Source organism: Syngnathus scovelli, chromosome 15 (genome assembly GCF_024217435.2).
Source record: "Syngnathus scovelli strain Florida chromosome 15, RoL_Ssco_1.2, whole genome shotgun sequence".
Classification (NCBI taxonomy): Eukaryota; Metazoa; Chordata; class Actinopteri; order Syngnathiformes; family Syngnathidae; genus Syngnathus; species Syngnathus scovelli.
Genome location: NC_090861.1, coordinates 6,599,053 through 6,623,601, shown reverse-complemented (window position 1 = coordinate 6,623,601; position 24,549 = coordinate 6,599,053). Strand labels below are relative to the sequence as shown.

Here is a 24,549-nt window from a genome sequence, read left to right as displayed (position 1 = left end):
ACAGCGAGGGAAAGAGGCGAAAGCTAATTCTGAAAGAGCCTAACATGAGCAGTGAAGAGATGAGCAGATTAACCAGACACAACAAGAGATTGACTTGAGAGAATGCAGTGGACGTACGTACGTTTGACTGACTCGAGTATAAAAATCATTTTAAAGATTAAGCCCAAATAGTGGAAATAATTCAAATAGTTCTAATTAAATGATCACTATGGTGTGTGTATATAAAAAAATATATATATCAGAAATATCTTGTTGTGAACACTTTTTTAAGGCCGAATGAAGAAATCTAACATGAAATACGATCGTCATTTTTTTAAATTTGTCACATCATATTAAGAATCTGAATTAGCTTTTATGCTGAATCCACAAATGACAAAATATCGAAATGTTTTCAATTTAACAGATTTTGAGAATAACCATAGATGATTAGATTGGTGAATAAAAGAAATGAGGCTTTTTATTTGTAAAAGGAGAAGCTATACAGGAAAAAAGGTGAAATGTATGATTGGCAGAAGTGAACCCAATTAGTCTGCAATCCTCTAACGCAAGACTCTGTCCATCTCAGGCGCCCAGTGAGTACGAGGCCAACCCAGAAATGCTCTTCTACCACATCACGCACCTGAGCCGAGGCAAACAATACCACATCTGGGCCGCTGCCGTCACCACCGCCGGCCGGGGCAACGTGAGCTCAAAGGTCATAGTGGAGCCGGCCGGGAAAGGTGAGTCACCAAGAAGGCGAGCCTCATAAAAGGTTACACAAGCCAACCATGGCTATTAAACAGCAACATGATCTCCTGTTCACACATCACTTTCATCACCTGCCCTCCTCCTGGCTCTGCCTGCGCCCTCCGCTATTGATTGACAGCCATAGTATTGATTGAGTGCCAGCTACGTTGTTGTTAATTATGTGGTGATGAACAGGGTCTATCTAGTCCAGAGTAAAACGACCCTTGGGGACCGAGGTAGCAAGCCAGAATCAATAGTGGGACCATCTATGGCTCGAAGATAGACCGGGGAAAGTACGAGGTCATGCATAAAGGCTTCCCTCTCAGACAAACTGGGCCAATTGTAAAGCAAACAAAAGATGGAGGGGGGGGGGTGGGACACACTATTTGGGTGTATCTGTCAAGCAAACACTTTGTGTGATGTCTTTGTGTCACGCTTTGTAGTGCCAGCCAAAATCTTGTCCTTTGGGGGAACGGTGACCACGCCCTGGATGAAGGAAGTACGTCTGCCCTGCAAGTCTGTGGGGGAGCCGGCTCCCACCATCAAATGGACCAAAGACAGGTCAGCTCATCCTAGGCAACTGTCAGAAGAAATATTTCAATATCTGATGCAGAGAGTGACAATAAAACTTGCTAACATCTCATTTTCCAGTGAGGACTCGGCCATTCCGGTGACCGCTGACAGTCAGCGGCAGATCTTCTCCAATGGGACACTCGTGCTGCGTTCAGTCAAAGCAGAAGATTCGGGCTACTACACGTGTACGGCCACCAACACGCTTGGTTTTGACACCATCATTGTCAATCTCGTAGTGCAAGGTAAGCAAAACGTGATCCATATGTTGTTTCTGCTCAGTTGTGAAATCACTGCTTATGTGTTTCTCTCTAGTTCCTCCAGACCAGCCTCGCCTGACTGTCTCCACCACTTCCACCTCCTCCATCACCCTGGCTTGGATCCCGGGGGACAACGGTGGAAGTTCCATCAGAGGTATGGCAACAACCTCTGGATCATGCCGCTGTCACAGATTTTGGAAAACACATCAACATGTAAACAGCTTCTGAAATAACCAGAGGCAATCTAAATGCAAATAACTGCTGCCCCCTGGTGGTCAACAGACATAACAGCGGATTATTTTCCCCACTTTTGTGCCTTCTGGCCTAACTGAAAGCTTTGGTCTGATCGTGTAGGCTTTGTGCTGCAGTATTCAGTGGACAACACAGAGGAGTGGAGGGACGTTTTTATCAGTTCCAGCGAACGTTCCTTCAGATTGGACAATCTACGCTGTGGAACATGGTACAAGGTCAAGCTGGCAGCAAAGAACAGTGTGGGCTCAGGGCGCATCAGTGAGATTATTGAAGCCAAAACACACGGAAGAGGTGAGGAACCAACCAGTTGTCTGCAATGGAAATTTTAGTTCTTGTCCCGCACCTCAATCATCTCAATGGCTTCTCTCGCGTCCCACAGAGCCCGTGTTCAACAAGGACCAGCCGCTGCTCACCCACATCAACTCGACCCACGCAGGCCTCAACCTGCAGGGTTGGACCAGCGGCGGCTGCCCCATCACTGATATGATGCTGGACTTCAGGCCTAAAGGCACTTGGGCTTGGCAGAGCCTCAAAGCCAACTCCACCACTCAGCTATTCCTCAGTGAGCTACGGGAGGCAACCTGGTATGAGCTCAAAATGAAGGCCTGCAACAGTGCCGGCTGCGGCAACCAGAGTTCCCAGTTTGCCACCACCGATTACGATGGAAGTAAGTGTAACTCAAAGTCGTCGTCTGGTTCATCGTGAGCCCCAACAAGTTTTAAAAAGGCAAAGTCTTTATTGCATGTCTTGCTTCTAACAGGTACAATCCCTCCCATCAAATCCGCCCGCGGCGAGGGTGACGATGTGAAAAAGTTGTTTTCCATCGGCTCGCCTGTCATCCTGGTCACCATCGGTGTTGCCCTGCTCTTCATTATCCGCAAGAAGCGTAAAGAGAAAAGACTGAAACGACTTCGAGGTAAGATGAACGTGTTGATGAGAAAAACACGCTGTAAAAAATGACCTGCTGTTATGTATTGCTCCCTCCTTGTTTTTGCTTATTTCTAGATGCCAAGAGCCTCGCTGAGATGCTCATCAGGTGAGATGAAGATTTTATTTCAGAACAAACATTAGTTCTTCAAAAGCCAATAGAATCTGCAAAGTACTCGGTCATGAGCAATTATTTTTTTATTTTTTTTGTGTGTGCAGTAAGAACAATCGGAGTATTGACACTCCTGTGAAGGGCCCGCCGCAGGGGCCACGGCTCCACATTGACATTCCTCGTGTGCAGCTGCTCATTGAGGACAAGGAAGGCATCAAACAAATCGGTCCGACTTCCATCCATTTTGTTTATCAGTCTGTGCAGACTGAATTTATTTGCTACTAACTTTCTTTCATGATGTGTCTCTCAAAGGAGAGGACAAAGCTGCGGTGCCAGTGACAGACACAGAATTCAGCCAATCAGTCAACCCGCAAAACTTCTGCACAGGCGTGTCTCTTCACCATCAAGCCCTCATCCAAAATTCCGGACCTTTGATTGACATGTCCGATATCCGACCCGGCACAAGTAAGGCGGCTGAAACTCAATGAAATGTCCAAGACAAAAACCTGTCAGCGTGCATAACGACCGAACCGTATTTCAGACCCCGTTTCCAGAAAGAGCATCAAATCCGCTCACAGCTCCAGAAATAGATACTCCAGCCAGTGGACGCTCAGCCGACCCAGTCAGAGCCAGTCCACGGCTTCCGCACGAACTCTGACCTCGGATTGGCGGACCATGGGGTCTCATGGCATCACCGCCACTGAGAGCGACAGCTACAGCGCCAGCCTTTCTCAAGACACAGGCGAGACGCGTTGGGACATTTTTAACAGCGCCTCTAAACGCCGCTATTGACCAAATCTTTATTTCTTTCTGTTGACAGATAAGGGGCGTAACAGCATGGTGTCTACGGAGAGCGCCTCGTCCACCTACGAGGAGCTGGCCAGGGCGTACGAGCACGCCAAGCTGGAGGAGCATCTGCAGCACGCCAAGTTCACCATCACGGAGTGCTTCATCTCCGACAGCTCTTCTGACCAAATGACCACAGGCACCAACGACCCGGCCGACAGCATGACCTCGCTGAGCACGCCGTCCGAGCCGGGCATCTGCCGCTTCACCGCCTCGCCTCCCAAACCGCAGGACTATGACCGTGGTAAAAATGTAGCTGTGCCCATTCCTCATCGCGCAAACAAAAGTAAGTTGAGATCCTCTACTCGCGTATTTCAGCAGAATATTCTCCCTACACCTATGATTAAATTATGTTGAAGTGAATTGAGTAGCTTCATTTAGACCACAGGTGTCAAACTCAAGGCCCGGGGGCCAGATACGGCCCGCCACATCATTTTATGTGGCCCGCAAAGACAAATTGTGCATCAAATTCATGTCATTACTACAATTGCAAATTTTCTTCACTTTTAATAATATATATTTTTAAATATCTGACCTGTTTTTACTCGTCTGATTTGAAAACGAGTTATTTGTCAGTTTGTTTTGTAGCTTTTACTGTATATAATATGAGGTGCTCATACATTTATTTGGGTTGACAGTCATAATGGCCCTCCGAAAGAAGCTATGACTACAATGCGGCCCGTGAAAAAAATGAGTTTGACACTCCTGATTTAGACAAAAGTAGGGCCATAGAAAAGAATTCTATGTTTGCCAAAGGTCAGAAGACACCGTGTTGTTTTTCTCAGGTGAATTCTGCAACCTCCCCCTTTACATGAAGACGGATCCCTTCTTCCGCAAGCAAGGGGAGTTGCACGATCCGTGCCCGGTCGTGCCCCCGCGGGAGGCATCCATCCGCAGCCTGACGCAGCGTGCGTATCACACGCAGGGGCGCCACAAGACTCTAGACTCTGCCAAGCAGCAGGCGCTGACACTGGGCCACTCGGGACTGGGCAGCTTGGGCGCCAGCTCGGGCACAGCCACCTTGCCCCAGAGGACTCTCACCATGCCCAGCTCCAACGTGGCGGCTACCGCCTCCACATCCAGCACGAGCAGCAACCCCACCAACAGCAGCAACAAGATGGGCGGCTCCAGAGACTCGCTGCTGGAGAGCAGCTCCTCCGCGCTGGGCCGGCTGCAGAAACAAAGCGCGGGGGCTTACTCCAAGTCCTACACGCTGGTTTAGTCCAAATGGTGCCAGCCTCCCCGCTCCCCTCCTCAGCCGGGGGCTCAAAGGTCACGTATTTTGTACCCGACTCCAACTGAAGGTCCGCTGCCCTTCCCATAGGTGTCCTCCTAGACGGCTAACTTTGCTTTTGAATCTCCACGAGGGAGTCTCAAAAAGAACTACTAACACCAACTAACAGTTACGGCCGGCTGATGCTGGGTTCTGGAGGTTCGCAGCCAAATGTATTGATTATTTGTGTGGAGCAAAAAGATCTGAGTCCATGACGGCGAGGACTACGTGTCTCATACATGCTGAAGTTGTTTGAATATTACTGACCATTTGGAGGACTTCCAGTTCAGTTTATTAATCTTATGCTATCATTTACCCTTTGTATGTTTCTCCAATAATGATTGGCAATTGTCCTCTAAAAGAAGATATAACACTTTATATAGCGCATTTTACTTCTCCGTTATCTCGACACGTATCGCGCTCTGAGAGTATATTGTCAAATGAACCATTTGCTCTTACCCCGCATTGCAAATAGAGAATGTTTGCTATTTAAAAAGATTTAACATATTTTTTCTATATAGGTATATTGACATCTCATTGAAACTATGATAAAACATAAATTCTATGTACTACGGCTGTGTAGTATTATTTACAGAAGTCAGTTATATATACCAGACAGTCAAATTTAAGAAGAATGAGACAATCGCTCAATCATGAAAAAAATTAATACATTTAATAAAGTTTGACTACAGAAAGAATTAAAGTTAAGTATGAATGTGCTGAATGAATATGAAATAATAGTGTCAATAAGAGGAAATGGGAAAAGCAAAATAGACTCATTGTTTAATATTATTATTGTTGTATTGGGCGACTGGATGATTGGCACTCCAGTTGAAGTCAGTCTTTGCATTTTATGCGCATTTCATGAATAAAATCACTCCCGAACTTCAGCCCAGTGTCTGTAACCAGCAGCTACTGCTGTCGTCATGGCAACCAAGCTCCACATTAAGCCGAGTAGAAGGAATCTCTAATGATGTGAACGAGATAAAATATTCTAACGTTGGAAAATGTTTGTCAGTGATGGGCAAGTTAGCAAATCATCACTCTATGAATATCCTTCTTGATGTCCCGTCTGAGGTACTGTAAACGTTCCACAAATGTGTACATTGACACAAGAAGCTACTGGAATGTCCCTCTAAAGCATCTACGTGATAGCTTTATATTTTATTTTCTATGTTTGTGTCGAGGAGAGTTGATTTGTTGTTTTGTCTGAGTTTGTTTGGGCTTTCATGAAAATGTAGATTCTAAAGTCATGTACGTGGCCTGTCCGCCAAAACAAATCAGGGACTCGTAGCTCTTTTGGTCACGCAAACTGCTATTACAATATGTACATAAAAAGTGGAGTGGGGTGTGAATGTCGGAGTAATGCATTCCCCTTTGACCCCCCCCCCCCAACCCCCACGCGGATGAAATCAAGTTAAAATATCCTTACCCCACAACCATATTAGATGCAGCATCTGCTACCTTTGTCAGTGTTGTTTATAGATGAAGTCTTGTACATAAAACACAGTTTTGTATGAAGAGCTATTTTCGTCAGAATGGTTAAGGGGACACGTCACGGTTGAATCCTCCAGTTTCAAGAATTGAAATAAGAGTCAAACATACGGTATATTACTTCTGAATGGGCAAAACATTTTTCTTTCCCCTTCATGTTTTGATACTAATTTGTCAATTTTTTAATTCTTTTTTTAAGGTCTTTGATGTTGTCATTTGTCCCATTTTTTTAAAATCATAATTTTGTATTTTGTTGATCCTCTAAAAAGAAGTCATTGCATGCCTGCTAAAAGGGAAACATTTGAAGGAACATATGTATGAAAATCAAAAATGTCCAAAAAAATAATAATCTTGAGGGTATCCCAAACATTTGTTTGAGTTGCTTGTTACAGCAATTGCTTGTGTTCAAAAGTACATTTTCTATGAAAAGAACGCAAAAACTAAAAAGATCATTCTAACACCTTGTGCAATAAAGCTATCTTTCATACGTTATGGTTTCTGTGTCGTTACGGATCTTATGAACTGTTCACCATCATCAAAAACTTTTCCGGATGTGAAAGGTTCAATGGTCATCAATACAATAGAAAACATCACATTTTGAACATAGCCCAAGACATGCTCAGAAGGGGTAGTATTAATACTAATACTAATTAGGTTAGTACTAAGTTAGGGTGACCAGATTTGGGTTGCTGAAAAAGAGGACACCTTCTCATATTTTCGAGGACGGGTGCTAAGAATTTTTTTTTCATTAACAACGTGTATGTAAATCGATTGCATTTATTGGTGAATAATACAAAACAACAAGGCAATAACAAGGCAAAATATTTTGTTTTCAGGTTAGGCTAAGGTTAGAGCAGGGGTGTCGAACTTCGGTCCTCGGGGGCCGCGTTCCAACATATTTTCCACGATTCCCTCATTAACTGCACCTGTGTGAAAAGTTGGGCTCCTGCAGAAGGTGAAAATGGACCGATCTTTTCACGCAGGTGTGTTTAACGAGGGTAACTTGGAAAACATATTGGAACGCGGCCCACGAGGACTGAAGTTCGACACTCCAGGGTTAGAGTGTTAATACAAAATCAAAGAGCACATGAGCAGTTTAAGTTTACCACTTCACAAGGGATGCCCCCTCCACTGCTACACTAGATGTTTTTGACTCTGACTGCAAAAATAAAATTTGAAAATTTCCCGTGGAGATGGACGATTGGTATAAAACTTGGTTTGGTGATCAAGAGACTCGGGTTCGATACCCAAACTATGCTTTATTCAAGATGGCAACTGAGCATAGCGGGACTCGAACACGGTTCTCCTGAACAAAAGGCAAAAGCTTTATCAACCACACCATTGAAAACATACATATGTGAGCTCTGTTGTTCTATATATTCTGCACTTTATTCACCACATGTAATGCAAAAATACTTTGAAATTTTTGCTTGCTGTCCAGGCGACCCGGCTTCCGCTCTATGCTGTATTTAGAAGATTCAACAGTCATTTGTGAGGTTCGAACACGAGTCTCCTGAACGTAGGGCAAAACATTTAGCACCTAGGCCACTCATCATACTTGGAAATTGGTCCACATGTTTGTATTATTCATTACTTTGGATTCCAGCATTGTCGAACTCGTCCTCGGGGGCCGCGTTCCAACATGCTTTCCAAGATTCCCTCGTTAAGTGCACCTGTGTGAAAAGTTGGGCTCCTGCAGAAGGTGAAAATGAACCGATCTTTTCACGCAGGTGTGTTTAACGAGGGTAACTTGGAAAACATATTGGAACACGGCCCCCGAGGACTGGAGTTCGACACTTCTGGGTTAGAGTGTTAACACAAAATCAAAGAGCACATGAGCAGTTTAAGCTTACCACTTCAGAAGGGATGCCACCTCCATTCTGCTACACTTGATGTTTTTGTCATAACTACAAAAAAACTATCAAAAATTGTGGAGATGGCCGATTGGGATAATACTTGGTTTGATGATCAGGAAACCCGGGTTCGATACCTGAACTATGCTTTATTTAAGATGGCAATTGAGGATAGCGGGACTCAAACACGGTTCTCCTGAACAAAAGGCAAAAGCTTTATCAAGCACACCATCGAAGATATGTAGACACCTGCTCCGTTGTCCTATATATCCTGCACTTCATTTACCACATGAGATAAAAATACTTCGAAATGTTTCATTCGTGAGGTTCGAACACGAGTCTCCTGAACTTCAGGCAAAACATTTAGCACCTAGGCCACTCATCATACTGACAAATTGGTCCGAATGGTTGTATTCATTCATTACTTTGGATTCCAGCCTCGTGACATTTGATAAATAGATCAGTAGATATTACTCGATAGGTTCACTGATAGTCGAACGGATTGCGACATAGTCATCAGACAGTGACCTCCTAAGGTCGAGTCCAGCATTGACTCCACTATCGACATTTACCAATCTCATCTACACATTGTCACTTCTACCAATGTAAGAACTTGTCTTCTATGAGCTTCTGTTAGGGTTCCCCCCCCCCCCCCCCTTTTTTTTTAAAGACGTCATCACCTGAACCCAAAATGGCAGCATTGCTGCTTTAATCTATCCTTATACTATACCAGTCTTTGGAAGTATGGATTGATTCATGAGACGTTTGCAGGGCTACCCTACTTGGAAACCATAACCCTACCTAGTTTGAAACCCTAGCCATAGCTTTAAACCCATGTTTGAAACCCTAACCCTAGCTTTAAACCCTCCTTTGAAACCCTAACTCTACTAAAGAAGAAGACTTGCTCGTGAAACCGGGAACATTGGGAACTGTCGTCCTCTTCTGGTCAAAATGAGAAATGCTGCCAGAATCCAAAACGAATACACGAGTAATTTTTTGATTTGTGTCATACACCTTTCATCATCACGCGACAGGACAGCAATTTTTTTTCAATTACCGATGTAATTCTACAGCAGAAGTTGAAGTTGGAATCCAGTTGATACTTTTCGTTGCTTTTTATTTCAGTAATTTGGACAACAGCCAAGAATAAAAGATAAAAAGAGTAACATACGTGTTTTCAAAGTTGATACTTCATAAATGACTTGTATAAAAAAAAGTCTGTGCTGTACTCAACACAAAAAGATTCCTGACATTTTGGCTGATGCAACAGAGATGGTTTGGCATTTTTCTGTGAAATGTAGTGTGTGTGAAGTTTATAATTGTAATACATTTCACAGCCGCTATGAAATAACAGACAGATACCTTTGCGTAAGTGTTGAGACACATCATTTTCATACTCTGTGGAAGAACATAATACATTGCATGTCAGGATTAACATCGGTGACCTCACAAATGTTCTTCTTCATGCATGGACAAAGACTCCATAAAACAGAAAGTATTCCCAGAAGAGTGAAATTTTGTTATAGCAGTAAAAAAAAAAAAAAAAAAGAGCGTGAAAGAGCGAGACTATTTTTTTTCATTGTCTCTTGTAAGAATAACAGCGCAATCCTTTTTTTTCATTAGCTCATTAAGACATTTGAGTTTGTCGGAGAGGTGAGGTTTATCAAAGTTCGATTCAAATGATGACTACCGTAATCATTTCTGAAAAAGCCACAAAACTTCATTTTGCCTCTCAACAGGAACACAGTGCTTGTGCTAATATAAAAATAGACCTTTCGCCACCCAAAAAAAAAAAACCTGTGATCTTATGTGTGTGCTGTCTCTGACTGAAGTGGATGTGTGAAGCAATTTGCCCACACAAAGTATCTTGTTGAAATAAATTCTCTCCTCACACATGTCCTCCTAAAGAATAGCAGCTTTGTTTTAGCTGTCAGGATCGATTAGAAAACCATGGTGGACTCATGGAGGATGCGACACCACCACTGTCGTTTTGACACATTTAAACATCTGGCGTGTGTTTGTTACTTTGCCTTCACTTTCTGTTTGGAGGATGGCGTAGGGGCCGGTTTAGAGGCGGCGGCTTGTCCCCGAGCCGATTGGACTGTATCGTGCACCCAGAGGCACCTGACACAAGACACATGATGGACTATATTAGTATGTTGTAAGGAGGGATGGATAACTAATTTTGCGACAATATTACTTACCAAGTATTGATTTTCTTTTCAAAAGCTTTGCAAAATCTGACAATCTTCCTGATCCTCACCTGGCATAATTACAGGTGGATCTATTTAAAATATTTCTACAACACAGATGAGTATATAGCCAATAAGATACATATGTTCTAAATCTTACCTGCTGTTTTTTGTAGAGCAGAGGAAAGGAAAAGAGAACAATGACAGCTGTAACACACAAAAAAAAAAAAAAACATGTAAGATGTGACTATTAAGATTCCACGGAAAGCCTTAAGCAAATTGGTCATTGTCTTGTTGAGAAGCTTTTTGTTTTCTTTTTCTTCAAATTGAGATGTTTTCTTGTTATTGGTTGGTATTGATTGAAAAATATATATTTTCTGAACTCACCAGTTATGATCAGAGTCAGCCCAGCGGTGAGAACACCGACATAAGTTAGCAGATACAGCAGCAACACAAACTGGGAAAAACAAAAACACGGCGAAACTGTAATTGATAAAGCGCTAAGTGTTTTGTAATATTTTCATATTTTCTCACCTTAAGTGAGTCAATCACGTTATCAATGAAAAGAAGACGTTTAAGCTCTGTGACAGCGAATGCAATTAACAGCACCACCTCCTCCACCAGCATCACCGTCTCCTTGTCTGTCAAAGAGCTGTCATAGTCCAGATATGACCTAGAAATACATTTACAAACATCATGATATTAAAGATAAACAAAAATACAGCCCAGCATTTAAATGTAAATATTTTAACTTACTAACTTGACAGCCAATCAAAGCAATGTGACTCACTGAAAAGGGTGAAGGCCGGGATTCCAGCGCAGCAGCTCCAGCAGTTTGTAGTAGAGGCGCAGGGGGAAGGTGACGCACATGACACCCAAACAAATGTGAGAGAGTAGAGTGATGGCGCTCAGCTGGAACAGGCTAGCCAGACACACCACCAAGCCCGTGAACACCACACCGGTCCTGCTCGTGCTCCTCCAGTAGACCAGGTCTATCACTACACAAACATTGGGAAATTTTGAACCGCATTCAATAAAGCACACACTCAATAAAATGCAACTGGAGCATTCTAAAGTGACGTAATAAATCAGCTCGCATTTCCTCGCGCACCTGCCAGCCCGACTGACTGACAGCGTGAGCGCTCTTAACTTCAAAGTGTGTCACCATTTGTTTCCTTACGTTTGCTGGCCATTTCGGCGGAGGTCCTGCTCACTCTCCACTCTTTCCTTCTTGTTGGCTGTCCACCGCCGCAGGCTTTTTTTGGCTACCCCCGCTTTGTCAGCAATATAAGGACGCTGTGGCCTAATTTTATCTCGTATTGGATGGCCCCACTTTGGATATACACACGCACACACAAATTGGCAACTTGAGACATCAGCATGTACTCATCCCTCAGCTTTCAGACACTCCTGTGCCCCCAAGCTAGTTGGTGGCCTACTGAAGGCCGTCGCAGACAACATTCATCTGAAGCAACTCAAATTTGTTCATAATACAAACTGTCGCTGTCAAGATTGTCTGCATGCCAACTGCTTCAAGTAAAACTGGATGCATGCAACTTGATATGGTTTGAACTAGGAATTACAATCCCCTGTTAAATAACTGGGAAATGTTTGTTGCAAGACTGAACATCACTACATAACAGTCCCGTGAAAATACGCCCACTAGTGGCTGTGAGCAAAAAAAATTGAATTGAATGAAGAGCCCATCGTCACATCCTTCAAACTCATCACTTAAAATGATCTCCAGTGCAGAATATAGCGCTTGGAATTATTTCATACTACGAATGAAATACATTTAATAGAATATCTAATAACAGGAATAAGACATTTACATATTTATGGGATCATCATAGGATAGTAAAAAGTTGTGTAACGGTCCATCAAGTCCTCCACTTTTTCGCAGGGATGTAAGTGACAGACAAGATTCACACTCACATTTCACACTATCACAAAGTGGAAACGCCATCCATTCTGTTCGCATGAAAACCTCGCCTTTTTCCCTTCCTCTCTCACTCAAGCACACTGTGCTCTAAATGGCCTGCCGCCCCATAATCCACCATGCCGTGAGCCTCTAATCCAACCTGATCAAAGGATGGGTTTATCACAAAGTGGGAGGATCCGCAGTGCCCACAGGAAGACGCTGAGAAAGGCTGCGCTCCAATATGATAGTGACAGCTAGAGGCAAGCTGGGGATTGGTGCACAGAAATAGCCAACCAATCCCGGAGCAGGCAGAGCTAACATAACAAGGCAAAGAGGCTGGCCTTGAAAGAAAATAAGCAGAGGAAAGGGTAAAATTGCAGCAGAGGAGGATGGGTGGAGGAGAGAGCGGCACTCAGTGACGTCTCCAGAAAGGAGAGGAGATGAACGAGAGAGGTGAGAACATCTTTCAGATGAGGCCGCCATGCACTGAGGAGAAGCCGCAGCCGCAGCAAGAGCAGCAGCAGGCCTCGCCATCAGCTGTCAACACAACATCTGAAGCATGAGGACGTCGAGGAAAGGGAGCGTGGAGATGCCTGCGTTTGTGCGGCAGCTGGTCAAAGAGACAGAGAAGAGGGTCAGCTCTTTCTTCAAGGGGGGCCGGGGAGGAGCAGCTGAAGGGGAGCAGACCGGGGAGGGCGAGAAGGAGGAGGTCATTCCCAGCCCCTACTTGGACCGGCCGGTGTTGGACAAGCTGGCGGAGGAGGGCTGCGCCCGTTGGGGGCTCACCTATGCCCTGGGGAGCATGCAAGGCTGGAGAACCAACATGGAGGACTACCACAACTGCGTGCCTCAGCTAGGGGGAGAGCTGGCGGACTGGAGCTTCTTCGCCGTCTTCGATGGACATGCGGGTAGCACAGCGGCACAGCACTGCTCGCAGCACCTTCTGGGTCACATCCTGGCTACAGGTGAGGTGCACATGTTCAGGAAGGATTCAAATAAATTCCAATTTCTTGAGTTGTTTTATGTGTTGACAGGTGGCCTTGGGCCCGAAGACGACCCTGACAGGGTAAAAGGGTCTCTAACTGAAGGCTTCTTGCAAACAGACAAGCATCTCCACGCCGTGGCCCGTCGAGAAGGATGGGAGAGAGGCGGCACCACCGTAGTGTCCGCCCTCATCTCACCCTACAACATCTACTTTGCCAACTGCGGGGACTCGAGGGCCGTGTTGTGTCGCTCGGGTCAGGTTTGCTTCTCCACCGAGGACCACAAACCTTACAGTCCTCTGGAGAAGGAGCGCATTGAAAACGCTGGAGGATCTGTGACCCTCCAACGTATCAATGGCTCATTGGCTGTCTCCCGAGCCCTGGGTGACTTTAGCTATAAGGGGGCGGAGAACAGATCGCCCAACGAGCAGATGGTCTCGCCCGAGCCGGAGGTGTGCGTGGTGGAACGTTCGCCAGCCGACGAGTTCCTGGTGCTTGCCTGCGATGGAGTGTGGGACACGATCAGCAATGAGGAGCTTTGCGCCTTCATCCACAACCGCCTGCTCGTGTGCACCGACCTGAGGGATGTCTGCTCACAGGTCATTGACCTTTGCCTCTATAAGGTCAGAACCACTCTACTTCATTTTTATTGAATTGTCCCTTTTAGTGCGATTTGGTTTGTAGCATCTTAGACTGACTAGCATAATGAGCCTAAACTAAAAAAAACAACAACAACAATGACATGAATTGAACATTTTGTAATTTGTGTGCTTGTCAGCGATAAGTAGAGAACCATAGTGGAATAAAGATGCCGTCTGCTTGACTGTCATATCTATCATGTCACCATTACATAACAATAATAACACTCCAGCGAGGAAATGCACTAACCTCAAAATGTCAGATTTTCTTCTTCGTTGCGTGCACATTATTCTGCATCACTGCAGCAGCTACGTGCAAAAAACAAACAAAATAATAATAATAAAACTTCACTGGCCTGTGATGCTTTCAATGGTGATGTGGCTTGGGTCAAAGTTTAACACTTATCCAATATGGATGTCACGCTCCACCACAGGGCAGTCTTGACAACATCAGCATCATTCTGCTGTGCTTCCCTGGAGCTCCTCAATTGTCCACGGAGGCGTTACACCAGGAGGCCGAGCTGGAAGATCTCCTGGAGTCGAAAGTAGCAGGTACAGAATGATGTCACCCATGCTCCGGCAGTTCTTCCATGACTCCTAATGAAGATAAATACTCAAGGTGTCAAAGTCATGAGAAGGATTTTGCGTTTTATGTCTCCTACTTAACAGAGATTTATGATGAGCTGTGTGCCAGAGGAGAGGATCCTGATTTGCTGGCGGTCCTCACAATCCTCGCATCTACCGTAATACCCGGATTACCGCCAGGGGGAGGCATACAGAGCAAGTGAGAGCCGATTTGTGTGTGAGCGACACTTAAAGACGGTTTTTAGTTTCTGACGGCATTCCGGCCTTGCAACTTGCATTACTTTAAAAGAATAGATATACAAGAATGCTCATGTAAAGTCACAAATGAAAAGCTGACAAAGTGGGTTTGTCTGTGTTACAGAAGGAACTGCATTATCTCTGCTTACTACCAACAGAGAGAGATGCATAATCCTACAGTACCAAATGTAAGTGTAAATCAATTATAATTATTATAAATCCTAATTCATCAAAATAAATCTTTAATAATTTTCAGTAGGCATTCTTACAAAGGCGTATGACATAAGTTTTTCTGTCCAACCAGGCAACGGAAGGGTCCTGAAGAGGCCGACCGGATCGTGTCGATGAACGAATTATAATTAATGTCTATATCAACTGTTTTATTCATGTTTCTAAATGGACAAAAAGGGAGTTAGTGAACAGTGTCTGTTTACATCATTTTAGCAAGCAGCACTTTGTCGTAACAAATACAATGCAAAAGTAGAGTATAGTAAAGCCTGAGACATTCTATATTTGTACAATTATTACATATATGACATTTTGTAAGATCTACTCAGCGACAATGGCCCCAGCAACAAAGTTCTGCCTCATAGACAAATAAAAGCCTGTAAAAACTGAATATCAGCAAATGTGTATTAAGGCTGTGAGAATGTGAGTATTTTATAGTCGGAGTGTTACTAAATTTAAAAGCTTAGGAGAAAATGCACAATTTGATTAATGTACATACTTTAGCCTAAGTTTAGCATAAGATCCATTTGTTCCAACAGGAAATGCTAATAATGCTAGTTTATTAGCTTTTGGAAAAGCACAAAAATTCCCTTGTTCAGCATTGTTGTCAAGGAAATAAACAAGTCTAATCATGTGAAGGGAGAAAAAAATACATTTCACATTTAATACTTTGAGGTTTGTACTTTGGTTAGATGGTTTAACTCAAGAAGAAATTGCATAACACAAATAGGGGGAAATATTTATTATGATGATTATTATTATTTCTGTATGTTTTTTTTTTTTTTTTTTACAAGATTCTTAATGAAACGTATCTGAAAACATCCTCGATATTTTGCATGTGAAATGCATTTTCTCCCCCAAGCATGTTGGACAACTTTGTACTGCCTTATCATCTTTTTATTGATCAGAATGGTCAATAATCAGGTTGGGTCATTCTATTATCATTGTCAGTGTGCAACTTTGTCTATCTAGATATTATATGTTATCAATAAAATGTTTTTCAAACGAAATAAAGATTATTTGAACAAGTGTGACCACTGGCATTTTTTATTACCATGCAAATAGTTTTGCTGATCAAGTCTGGTATAGATTAAAAGGTTCTTGAAAGGTTTTTTTCATGAATATATGTTTATGAATATATGAATATATGTCTATGTCAATGCTCCCTCTTTGCTTTCTTCCACGCAAACATATTAGCGGAGGAGCCAACAGGACAAGAACAGCCCTCTTAAATCATCAGCGGTCCGACATCAAGTGGTCCTTCATAGCTGCTTTCATCTGATTGCTTTTGTATGAGCCAATCACTTCAGGACATCAAACCAATCTTGACTGTGGTATTGAATGCTTTAAATTACTTCCATGTTTTTACTCCTCAAAGTAAAATGTGACCATGTCTAGACTCTATGAAGACGATCTGTAATGAATACATAGATCCGAAAACATTGTTTAGAATCTTTCTAGTCTCTGAATTCTTATTCACTTGGGCATATCAAGAGTATAACAATGCAGTGCAACCCATTGGGGCTGAACAATTAATCAAATTTGAAAATACGAATAAATTTAAAAATACAAATAAAGGACTGACTGCAAGTCAAAGTGTTGTTTAGTTAACAACTCTAAACAAAGACCATTAATAAACTCTATTTCATATTAGATTTAGTTTCATTTGAATTTATTTCAACATAAGCCTATAGCCTAAAAAACAAAACTATATAAAGTAAATCTGGTAGTTTATTGTAATATAGAATAATTTATTGCTTATGTTTTTCAAAAAATATACACCAGAAGAGGACCTTGAAAAATAATCCCATATTAATCACTATATTAAAGACAAAAAAAAATTGCAATTAGATTATTTTTCAAAATGGTCCTACCTATCCACACTGGTTTCCTGTAGACGGTTATTCATAAAGGCCAAAGCACCTACTCCCTCCGAAAATCCATTCTGGTGGCCATAACTCTGCCGCGGCCCCTGGTGAGCGGTTTCGCTCAGTTGCTTCTGCAGAATTGCCAAAGACACCTTATTGGGAACCATGAACTCATTGACAGAAATCATTTCTCCCGACATCCGGCGGCCTACGTACACCCCGTCCGTTACCGCGCCGCCGTCCGTCTCGCTGTCATACACAGTCTCCACCGAGCCGTCTGCGTAACGCTGCCTCCCTGCAGGACAGTGCGACGGCAGCGGCTGGACTGTGTTGCGCTTCGATCGTTTTTGCCCAAAGGGTGCCGGCTGATGCCTCCGATTGTGCTTTCTGTCGTGCGGGCAGTGGCAGCAGAGCCACCAGCATCCGGTTGCGGAACAAGAGCAGAGCCGACGGTCACCGGGACACAGCAATTTTTCCAAGATCCAGTTAAGAGTCTGTTTGATGATGATGGAAATGACATTAAAGAGTGAATAAATACAACAAACTCCCATGAGGATGAAAAGGCAGTTTCCGAGCCGGTAGGCCTCCTGAGATTCATAGTGCAGCCTCTGGCTGCTTACCAGGTCCCCAAAGCCGATGGTACTGAAGGCCACAAAGCAGAAATACAGAGAGTCCACATAGCTCCAGTTCTCCATGGAACAGTAGAGTGTAGAGGCACTGCATGCGATCACTATTGAGGCCAGTCCAAGAATCAGCATCACATAATAAACGGAAGGTTTCCAGCCTTCGAGGCTATCCTCCTCCCCGGACGGCTCCTGTCTGCTAGACATGTCGCCGACTCCACCGAAACGAAGGCGACGTTCATGACACCAGCGCATGATGTAGGCCAGCATGGTGATGATCCTCTCCAAGAAGAGGTTGAAAAAGAGGATGGTGGCAGCGCAGCCGATCAGACCGTAAAAGATTAAGAAGATCTTTCCGGCTATAGTCGCTGGTGTGGTCATACCAAACCCTAGGAAAAAAAACATTAAGGAGAGGTTGCAAGTAAGTCATGAGGAGAACCTGTACAGTTAGGAGTCAATACATTTGCTCTAAACAAGTACATACTAAGTTCCCAGCGAACAATTTCTCACAAAGCTTACCAATCGTGGAGACCACTGTACCAACAAAGTAAAACGCTCCAGAAAAGTCCCAGCGAGGCCTTAATGCGTCCACTCGTATCCCCGCTCCATTGGCCTCCTCGTACTGTCGCAGCAAGGTGTGCAGGGCCCTCGGGTGAACGCTGTATCGGCGGGTGAAGTTATCCAGCTGCTGGCGCCACAGGCGGCGGGCACGGAGCTCAAATGGGTGCTCCAGGACGGAGAAGATGGCGGCCCCGCACAGGAGGTAGAGAAAAATGAGTGCAGCGAGAAGGAAGAAACGAGCGTTGTCTTGGTTGATGGGTGCTTTGGGGAGGCAGGCTGCAGTCTTCCTCTGAGCCATGACCCCCAAAATAACTAAAAAACGACACAAATGTACACAAACACGGAATGCACGTCATTTTCTTTAATGCAAAAAATGCTAAAAAAGGGTGAATGTAGTAAATGACGATATAAATGATTAGCAAATTACAATACATTTGATGTTGTCTATGAATCAATTAGGATTATCTACGATAACAATCATTTACAAATATATTATTTTTAAATACACTATGCAAAATACAACAAATCACAAAAAAATTCAAATTCCTTTTTACTAATGATAAAATGAGTCCTACCTGGTCAGGTTGACAGCAGAGTCCCTCTCCCCGAGTGCGGCTTCCGTGCATCTGTTGAATGATGACCACCAAGAGGAAGCCGCCTCAGTTTTTTTTGTGTGTGTGCGTGTGTGTGTGTGTGTGTGTGTGTGTGTGCAAGCAGCACTGACTCAATGATGCTTCATTCGTCTCGCACTGACGATTTTCATTTTTTGCCCACCCACACCATCTGTCGACGAGCCCACCTTGTTTGGTCGTGTCCCCCATATACAAAGTGTCGCCACAATGCCGCTGCTGTTTTAATTTTGTTGATTTGTTCAGAAAGGGGCCTTTGTCAAACTATTCCCACCAAGTTGTATCTTGGTCGCTAAAGCCCTGATTAATAAACGAACCAGCAGAAAAATGTGTCTCAAGACTTTGGTCTGTATGAGATCCAGCCTGGGTGCACTTCTGCTTCGGGAACCTCTGATGGCTTTTTGTTGTTGCTGGAGACTGTGTAGGAGGTGTTTGTAGTTGGGCCCTCCCTTTAATCTTGCATGGAAGCGGAGCTAAGGGCAAAGCTTTCGTCACTTGGCCCTCTGATGTCTGAGTGGCTGTTGGAGGCAGGTGCAGACTCATGCCTGTCACATAGAATATTGCAATATGCGGAATTATAATCCTGCCATATTAATTATAGTCCCAAAAAAAAATTACAGCTAAAAAAAGCGCATCATTTGTGTAACTGTGTGAGATTTCTGAAAATTTGTCAATTGCAGTTTTTTTTGCTGAACTGAACTGGAGGTATTTCTGATATTTTGTTATCATATCAGAGTGGCAAAAGTATTAGAAATGATATTATATTAGCGTGTAGGTATCACAAAATTTGTCTTTTTTCAGGGATTAGAGGAAAGTCAGGTGACATGATGCAATGATTCAGAGGGAAATCCTGCAACAACAATTCTTTAACACACAAATGTACTTCACTGCATCTCAAACGTCACATTACAACTGCTCCACACTTCTCCTGAGGGTTGAGCAACATCTCTATGGAAACCGGCTCTTCATAGCAACATGCAAAAGGCAAGTGCTGACCTTGACCAGTAGCTGCAAGTCTTCAGCAAAAAAAAACATCTATTTTGATTATTTAGTGCTTATCGTCATTACTGGTGTTGTATTGTTGTTTTTGTTGGAAATTTTGCTCAGGACCAGCAATATGTTATTTTCACTTCAGAAAATTATATTGGCTCATATTTTGCTGATATTTTTTTACTAAACAGTACTGTATATATTTTGACGTTTAATATACATTTTCAAGTGTCATTACACATTAAAGCAAATAAAAATATGATCAAAATTGATTTAAAAGATTTATCGAAAGTATGCGTCTTCTCGGGTGATGACACTGGCAGGTAATCACCTCTAGAGAGAAGCAACGAGCCGGGGATGGCAAAACGAAGCGGAAAAAGGAGTGCGACTTCAGCAAATCAAACAGAAGAAGAAGAATTAAACGTTTCCCGGTAGTTGAAGCGCCTCGGGTCTTCCTTTAGGTGGCTCCCAATTTTTTTTTTGACCCGGAGTAAAGTCCCAAGAAAGCAGAGTTCAATGCCATTTAATTGTATCTTCATCCAGTCAACACACCGTGATGTTTTCCCAACATTAGCCGTTTGCGGACGACTAGCGACTTCAAGACGCATCGCTGAAACTAAAGGTAAATGATGTGCAATGCTTCTTGCAAATAAAGTGATGTGTTTCACACAACACTTTGCAAAGCTGCACAGGAAGCTTGCATTGTTGTTGCTGTTATCAGAACCTGCGTGTTAGCTAGCTAAAGCTAACGATCGGGAGATATCACTGGCAAAATGGTCAAGCGGTCTATTTGAATCAATCTCAAGAGACCCGCCTACGGTTCAAGCGACCGATCCCAAAAATGGAACCACGGTGTCGCATCGCACTAGTAAAGCAAGCAAATTGAACAAATTGACATGTTTACTATTTGTGTGCATGGTAACTACGGGAAAAGATTAGCAGTGTCACTGATTTCCTTTGCTTTCACTGTAGAAAATGATGCTAAGCGGGAACTGCATGCTTGCACAGACCCAATATAAACAGAAAGTATGTTGTTGTTCTTATTTGTGTGTAATTAAAAGACTGTCCTTAATACGTTTTGATTTAACAACTTTTTTCATTCAAATAAATTCAAATAAAATAATTTGACGCATGTTTTTGACTCACCAGCGTCCTCTAGTGGAGTGTTTTGGTAAAAGCAGCATCGCGTGCCCTCCAGCTGCTCAACTCGAAACTTTTTTTTTTTTAGCCAAGACACATATTATATGTATGTTACAGCTGCACAGCACACTCACGAACAAATATGTCACAAAATGTGATGAAATGATAATGCGCTGTACTTAATTTACTCATAAATACAAATATAGTCTGTAGAGTGAAGTCTAGTTGTACAAATTATTACATTGTGTGAATAGGACCAATTTCACCGAAGTCACACCTCAGCAAAAAGAAAAAAAGAAATCCCCGAGTTTATCGTATCACTGATTCCGCTGTTACAAATGATTACATTTAAGTCTTATTTTCACTGCAAGGCACCTATTGATTGAAATTGGTTGTCCCTTTGTTACAGACTGAAAAATGGAGGAGGGCTCGGAGGTGATGGAGAATATTGTGTTCCGAGGAGTGGAATTTGCCGTGAAGGTTGAAGTGGATAAGGGCGTGCTGCTGGTGGAAATTTCTGATTCAAAGACGGCAGATCAGTGGAAGGGAGAATTTGATCCGGCGTGTAAGTTGTCTGTTATCAATCAAAGATGGCGTGAATATGTTTAAATCACATTCCTCATGTTGCAGCCTTCCTGTTTTTTTTCAGACATCGAAGACCTCACACGCAAAACGGGCAACTTCAAACAGTTCCCCATTTTTTGTAGCATGTTGGAATCCGCTGTGAGAAAGGTATGTTGGCAAACAAAGCTCAACATAGGTGGCTTGCGAGTCAATCGAAGAATGTAAACAGACAGGAAGACGCTTCGGGCAGCATGAGCCGCAGCGGACACTGGAGCGAAAAATTGGAACATTCCCATGCTATCTTGTTCCCTCTCTCCAGGCAGGGAGGTCAGAGGGAGGCGGGAACGTAAATGAAGGAATGTTTTGATGCATTTAAGTTATGGATATCAAAATAAATGTCTGCAACCCATCCACACTGGCTTATGTCAAGACGGGATTATTAATGTGTACCTGGTTTTTGAATGCTTTTCTGCAGACGAGTGATTCTGTCACACTCGACTTATTGACCTATGCGGACCTGGAGCTTCTGCGGAATAGGAAAGCCGGAGTGGTCGGTCGCCCTCGGGGCCATCCGCAGTCGTCCGCTCTTACCGCCAAACGCTACCTTATTCTCATCTACACTGTGGAGTTTGACAGGTTTGGTTGCCCTTGGTGATTTGTTTTTCTTTTGTATCGTGCGCACTGCTGACTTGTTTCTTCGTAGGATACACTACCCTTTACCGCTGCCATACATCGGAAAGCCGGACCCGGCCGCCTTGCAGAAAGAGATCAGGAGTCTTAGGGCGGAGCTAAGCGCACTCACCTCTCAAGGAGTTGGCAAGTCTGCGGAGCTCGAAATCCACCGCTTACGAGCGGAGTAAGTGCTCTTTGTCATTTTGAGTTTCCAATGGAAACTTTCAATGGGAATTCATGCGAATACTGTATTTGAGAACTGGAAATGACAGTAAACCATGGAACTCTCCAGCGAGATTTCTCATGGGAAATTGCTGGCTATTGACCAGACATGATGTGTGTGAGGTGATGTCACACTGCTAATCTTATCTCCCAAGGCTAGCTCTGATGAAGGAGGAGAAAGAGGCCATCGCCAAAGTCTTGGAGCGATTGCAGCTCGGTGGAAGCGTTCCTACGCCCGGCGGTCCTCAAGACTGGAGGGGTCGGGACGTGGTGAGGACCTTGGAGGAGCAGCTGCTCAAGGAGAGGGCAAAGAGTCAGCGCTCGGCCACCAAACGATGCCAGGAGCAGCAACTGCTGATGGAGCAGGTGGCGCGCTTGTGGACTGTCTTGAGTTTGTTGTTAACACTGTCACGCTTTTAACGCTTTCCCTCCCGCCCTTCAAGCTGGATGAACTAAGGGCCTCGGAGTGCACGCTCCGCCTTCATGTCAAGAGTCTGACTAATGAACTGGCTCTGCTACGCAGAAGGTGTGACTTTGAAATAATGGTCATATTGATAAGTCGGGTTGGGCCGCCACTGGTTCTTTCACATGTATGAATCTTCCTCACTCACCTTGTATCTGTAGCAGAGGGACGCCCACTTCTGCATGTGGGGAGATCTATCGTTCGCACAACCCTGTCAGGGGTCGCTCGGGATCCAGAGAACGGAGAGTCGACAGAGTGCAAAGGTCAACGGAAAGAGGGAGACGAGCAGACTCGACAGGGACTCGTTCTGTCGTACGGAGGCCCTCACCTTCTCCCACTGGTGTGAACTTTGACCTCTGTAACAAAGTGGTGAAAGTGTCATTATTTCGTCAATGAAAACATGTATTCCATAAAATGTATAATGACAAACACAAATGTTAAATTTTTTGGTCCTGTCGGTTAATAGACCTGACTTACTTTCAGGGTCTCGAGCGCCTCGTTTTGACCCAACTGCTTATATCCAGGACAAACAGCGCCGACTAAGAGAATCTGAACTCAAAAAGTAAGTTTCTCTCCCAAATCTGCAATTAATAGCAATTTTCTAAAAACAATTATTTGCCATGACTGTGTCTCGTGCTTGTCAGACAGTTAAAGGTGCGGCGGGACTTAATGATGTCACCATCACTGATACCTGAACGAGGCCGTTCCCGCTCCAGAGAGGGTTGTCCTCAGTTGAGTCGCACCGGGAGCCGAGGAAGGAGTTTGTCTATAGAGCGGCAAAGAAGCAGGAACTCCTCTGAGAGCTCCTTAGTGGATATGGAGGAGATGACCAAAGCGCTCCTCAGGTGAACTTCCTCCATGTTAACCAAGTGTGCACTGTCCACACCACATGATCTCATCTAATGTACTTACGCTCAACAGAGGAAGAAAACAGACATTCAACGGCCCCAGTACGGTGAGTGAGGTGACGTTTGTGTCTCTTTATGGTCATTGGTCACCTCTTGAATATATAACATGTTTGTCACGGTTTACAGTCCAGAGGGAACCTGATAGCCGGCAAGCCCTTAAGCAGCACTCCAACATACAGGATGAAGGACAGAGGTAATGTATGTTAGCATGAAACCTGCAGAGAGAGCACGGCAGTCTTGATTCAAATTCAGCTTCACAAATATCAGAACCTACTTATTCAGCTTGTTCGGTATCCACATGCAATTTCTCCCAAATTTGCATTCTCTGGTTTAATATATGCTGTACAATATTCATGAGTGTGACCGTATTCATGTGTGCGCATTTATTCTACTGTCACGCACCACTCGTCAGAGAGCTCCATCGACACAGGCGCGGAGCTGTCGGAGATAGACGCCAGGCTTCAGGCCCTGCAGGAGTACATGAGGGACTTGGACACAGGACATTAACAGATGGTGCAGCTTGCAGCGCAACAAAGCTCATGTGTTGGACTTATGAACTGAGCAGTGTTTTTTTATTTCTTAGTCCTCTGCATGGACCAGAAGCATTCCAGACAGGACCTCAAACTTCAGGAAATGAAAACAATCATTGTAAAATTCAAGAGTATTTTTACATGAGTGTTTTCAATATTTGTATTAACTTAAACTATTGCTGTTAATAAATGTGGTTGTATTCTAAACAAGTGGATTTAAGTAAATGTTGCTGACTGCCATTTTGGGTGCCAGGGAACTAAGTTGAAGCAGGGTGAGGAGTG

The 24,549-nt window shown here is 43.8% G+C and overlaps 5 protein-coding genes across 11 annotated transcripts in view; 3 read left to right on the top strand and 2 right to left on the bottom strand.

Moving 5' to 3' along the window:
• Positions 1–6,952, top strand: part of LOC125982586 (cell adhesion molecule DSCAML1) — a 32,735-nt gene extending 25,783 nt beyond the window's left edge. For both annotated transcript variants that reach the window (XM_049743392.2, XM_049743391.2), the window contains exons 21-33: positions 566–719; positions 1,170–1,287; positions 1,378–1,541; positions 1,612–1,710; positions 1,911–2,099; positions 2,188–2,475; positions 2,569–2,724; positions 2,814–2,844; positions 2,955–3,073; positions 3,160–3,312; positions 3,389–3,589; positions 3,668–3,979; positions 4,479–6,952. In XM_049743392.2, coding sequence (XP_049599349.1) covers positions 566–719; positions 1,170–1,287; positions 1,378–1,541; positions 1,612–1,710; positions 1,911–2,099; positions 2,188–2,475; positions 2,569–2,724; positions 2,814–2,844; positions 2,955–3,073; positions 3,160–3,312; positions 3,389–3,589; positions 3,668–3,979; positions 4,479–4,915 — 2,421 coding nt within the window. In that variant the 3' untranslated portion in view covers positions 4,916–6,952. The remainder of the gene's footprint in view (positions 1–565; positions 720–1,169; positions 1,288–1,377; positions 1,542–1,611; positions 1,711–1,910; positions 2,100–2,187; positions 2,476–2,568; positions 2,725–2,813; positions 2,845–2,954; positions 3,074–3,159; positions 3,313–3,388; positions 3,590–3,667; positions 3,980–4,478) is intronic.
• Positions 6,953–9,413: 2,461 nt separating this feature from the next.
• Positions 9,414–11,825, bottom strand: rtn2b (reticulon 2b). Its single transcript, XM_049743759.1, has 7 exons — positions 11,686–11,825; positions 11,296–11,503; positions 11,040–11,178; positions 10,893–10,962; positions 10,666–10,712; positions 10,518–10,576; positions 9,414–10,437 (listed from the first exon to the last, which is right to left on the bottom strand). Exons 1-7 carry the CDS (start codon positions 11,696–11,698, stop codon positions 10,335–10,337), a joined length of 639 nt encoding a protein of 212 aa, XP_049599716.1. The 5' UTR covers positions 11,699–11,825; the 3' UTR covers positions 9,414–10,334.
• Positions 11,826–12,718: 893 nt separating this feature from the next.
• ppm1nb (protein phosphatase, Mg2+/Mn2+ dependent, 1Nb (putative)) lies at positions 12,719–16,131 on the top strand. Of its 2 annotated transcripts, none has more exons than XR_007486479.2 (6): positions 12,719–13,391; positions 13,461–14,032; positions 14,482–14,599; positions 14,717–14,849; positions 14,994–15,057; positions 15,174–16,131. XR_007486479.2 is itself a non-coding variant. In XM_049743757.2 (6 exons), the coding sequence occupies exons 1-6, from the start codon at positions 12,986–12,988 to the stop codon at positions 15,189–15,191; spliced, it is 1,293 nt and encodes a 430-aa protein (XP_049599714.1). In that variant the 5' UTR covers positions 12,722–12,985; the 3' UTR covers positions 15,192–16,131. The 2 variants fall into 2 exon arrangements, 1 of the variants encoding a protein (XP_049599714.1); XM_049743757.2 differs by having other exon boundaries at positions 12,722–13,391; positions 14,717–14,831.
• Positions 14,515–23,099, bottom strand: kcnk12l (potassium channel, subfamily K, member 12 like). 3 transcript variants are annotated; one of them, XM_049743754.1, is made up of 6 exons: positions 22,978–23,099; positions 20,915–20,981; positions 18,725–19,323; positions 18,108–18,461; positions 16,972–17,977; positions 14,515–14,644 (listed from the first exon to the last, which is right to left on the bottom strand). In XM_049743754.1, the coding sequence occupies exons 4-6, from the start codon at positions 18,445–18,447 to the stop codon at positions 14,551–14,553; spliced, it is 1,440 nt and encodes a 479-aa protein (XP_049599711.1). In that variant the 5' UTR covers positions 18,448–18,461; positions 18,725–19,323; positions 20,915–20,981; positions 22,978–23,099; the 3' UTR covers positions 14,515–14,550. The 3 variants fall into 3 exon arrangements, with proteins under 3 accessions (XP_049599711.1, XP_049599713.1, XP_049599712.1); XM_049743756.2 differs by lacking the exon at positions 14,515–14,644 and having other exon boundaries at positions 15,859–17,096; positions 17,182–17,977; XM_049743755.2 differs by lacking the exon at positions 14,515–14,644 and having other exon boundaries at positions 15,859–17,977.
• ccdc61 (coiled-coil domain containing 61) lies at positions 20,161–24,477 on the top strand. 3 transcript variants are annotated; one of them, XM_049743753.2, is made up of 14 exons: positions 20,161–20,390; positions 21,318–21,473; positions 21,558–21,640; positions 21,948–22,108; positions 22,176–22,328; positions 22,522–22,732; positions 22,810–22,892; positions 22,991–23,169; positions 23,313–23,391; positions 23,474–23,674; positions 23,751–23,784; positions 23,864–23,930; positions 24,150–24,250; positions 24,321–24,477. In XM_049743753.2, the coding sequence occupies exons 2-13, from the start codon at positions 21,326–21,328 to the stop codon at positions 24,242–24,244; spliced, it is 1,494 nt and encodes a 497-aa protein (XP_049599710.1). In that variant the 5' UTR covers positions 20,161–20,390; positions 21,318–21,325; the 3' UTR covers positions 24,245–24,250; positions 24,321–24,477. The 3 variants fall into 3 exon arrangements, with proteins under 3 accessions (XP_049599710.1, XP_068509166.1, XP_049599709.1); XM_068653065.1 differs by having other exon boundaries at positions 22,994–23,169; positions 24,150–24,477; XM_049743752.2 differs by having other exon boundaries at positions 24,150–24,477.
• Positions 24,478–24,549: the final 72 nt, after the last annotated feature.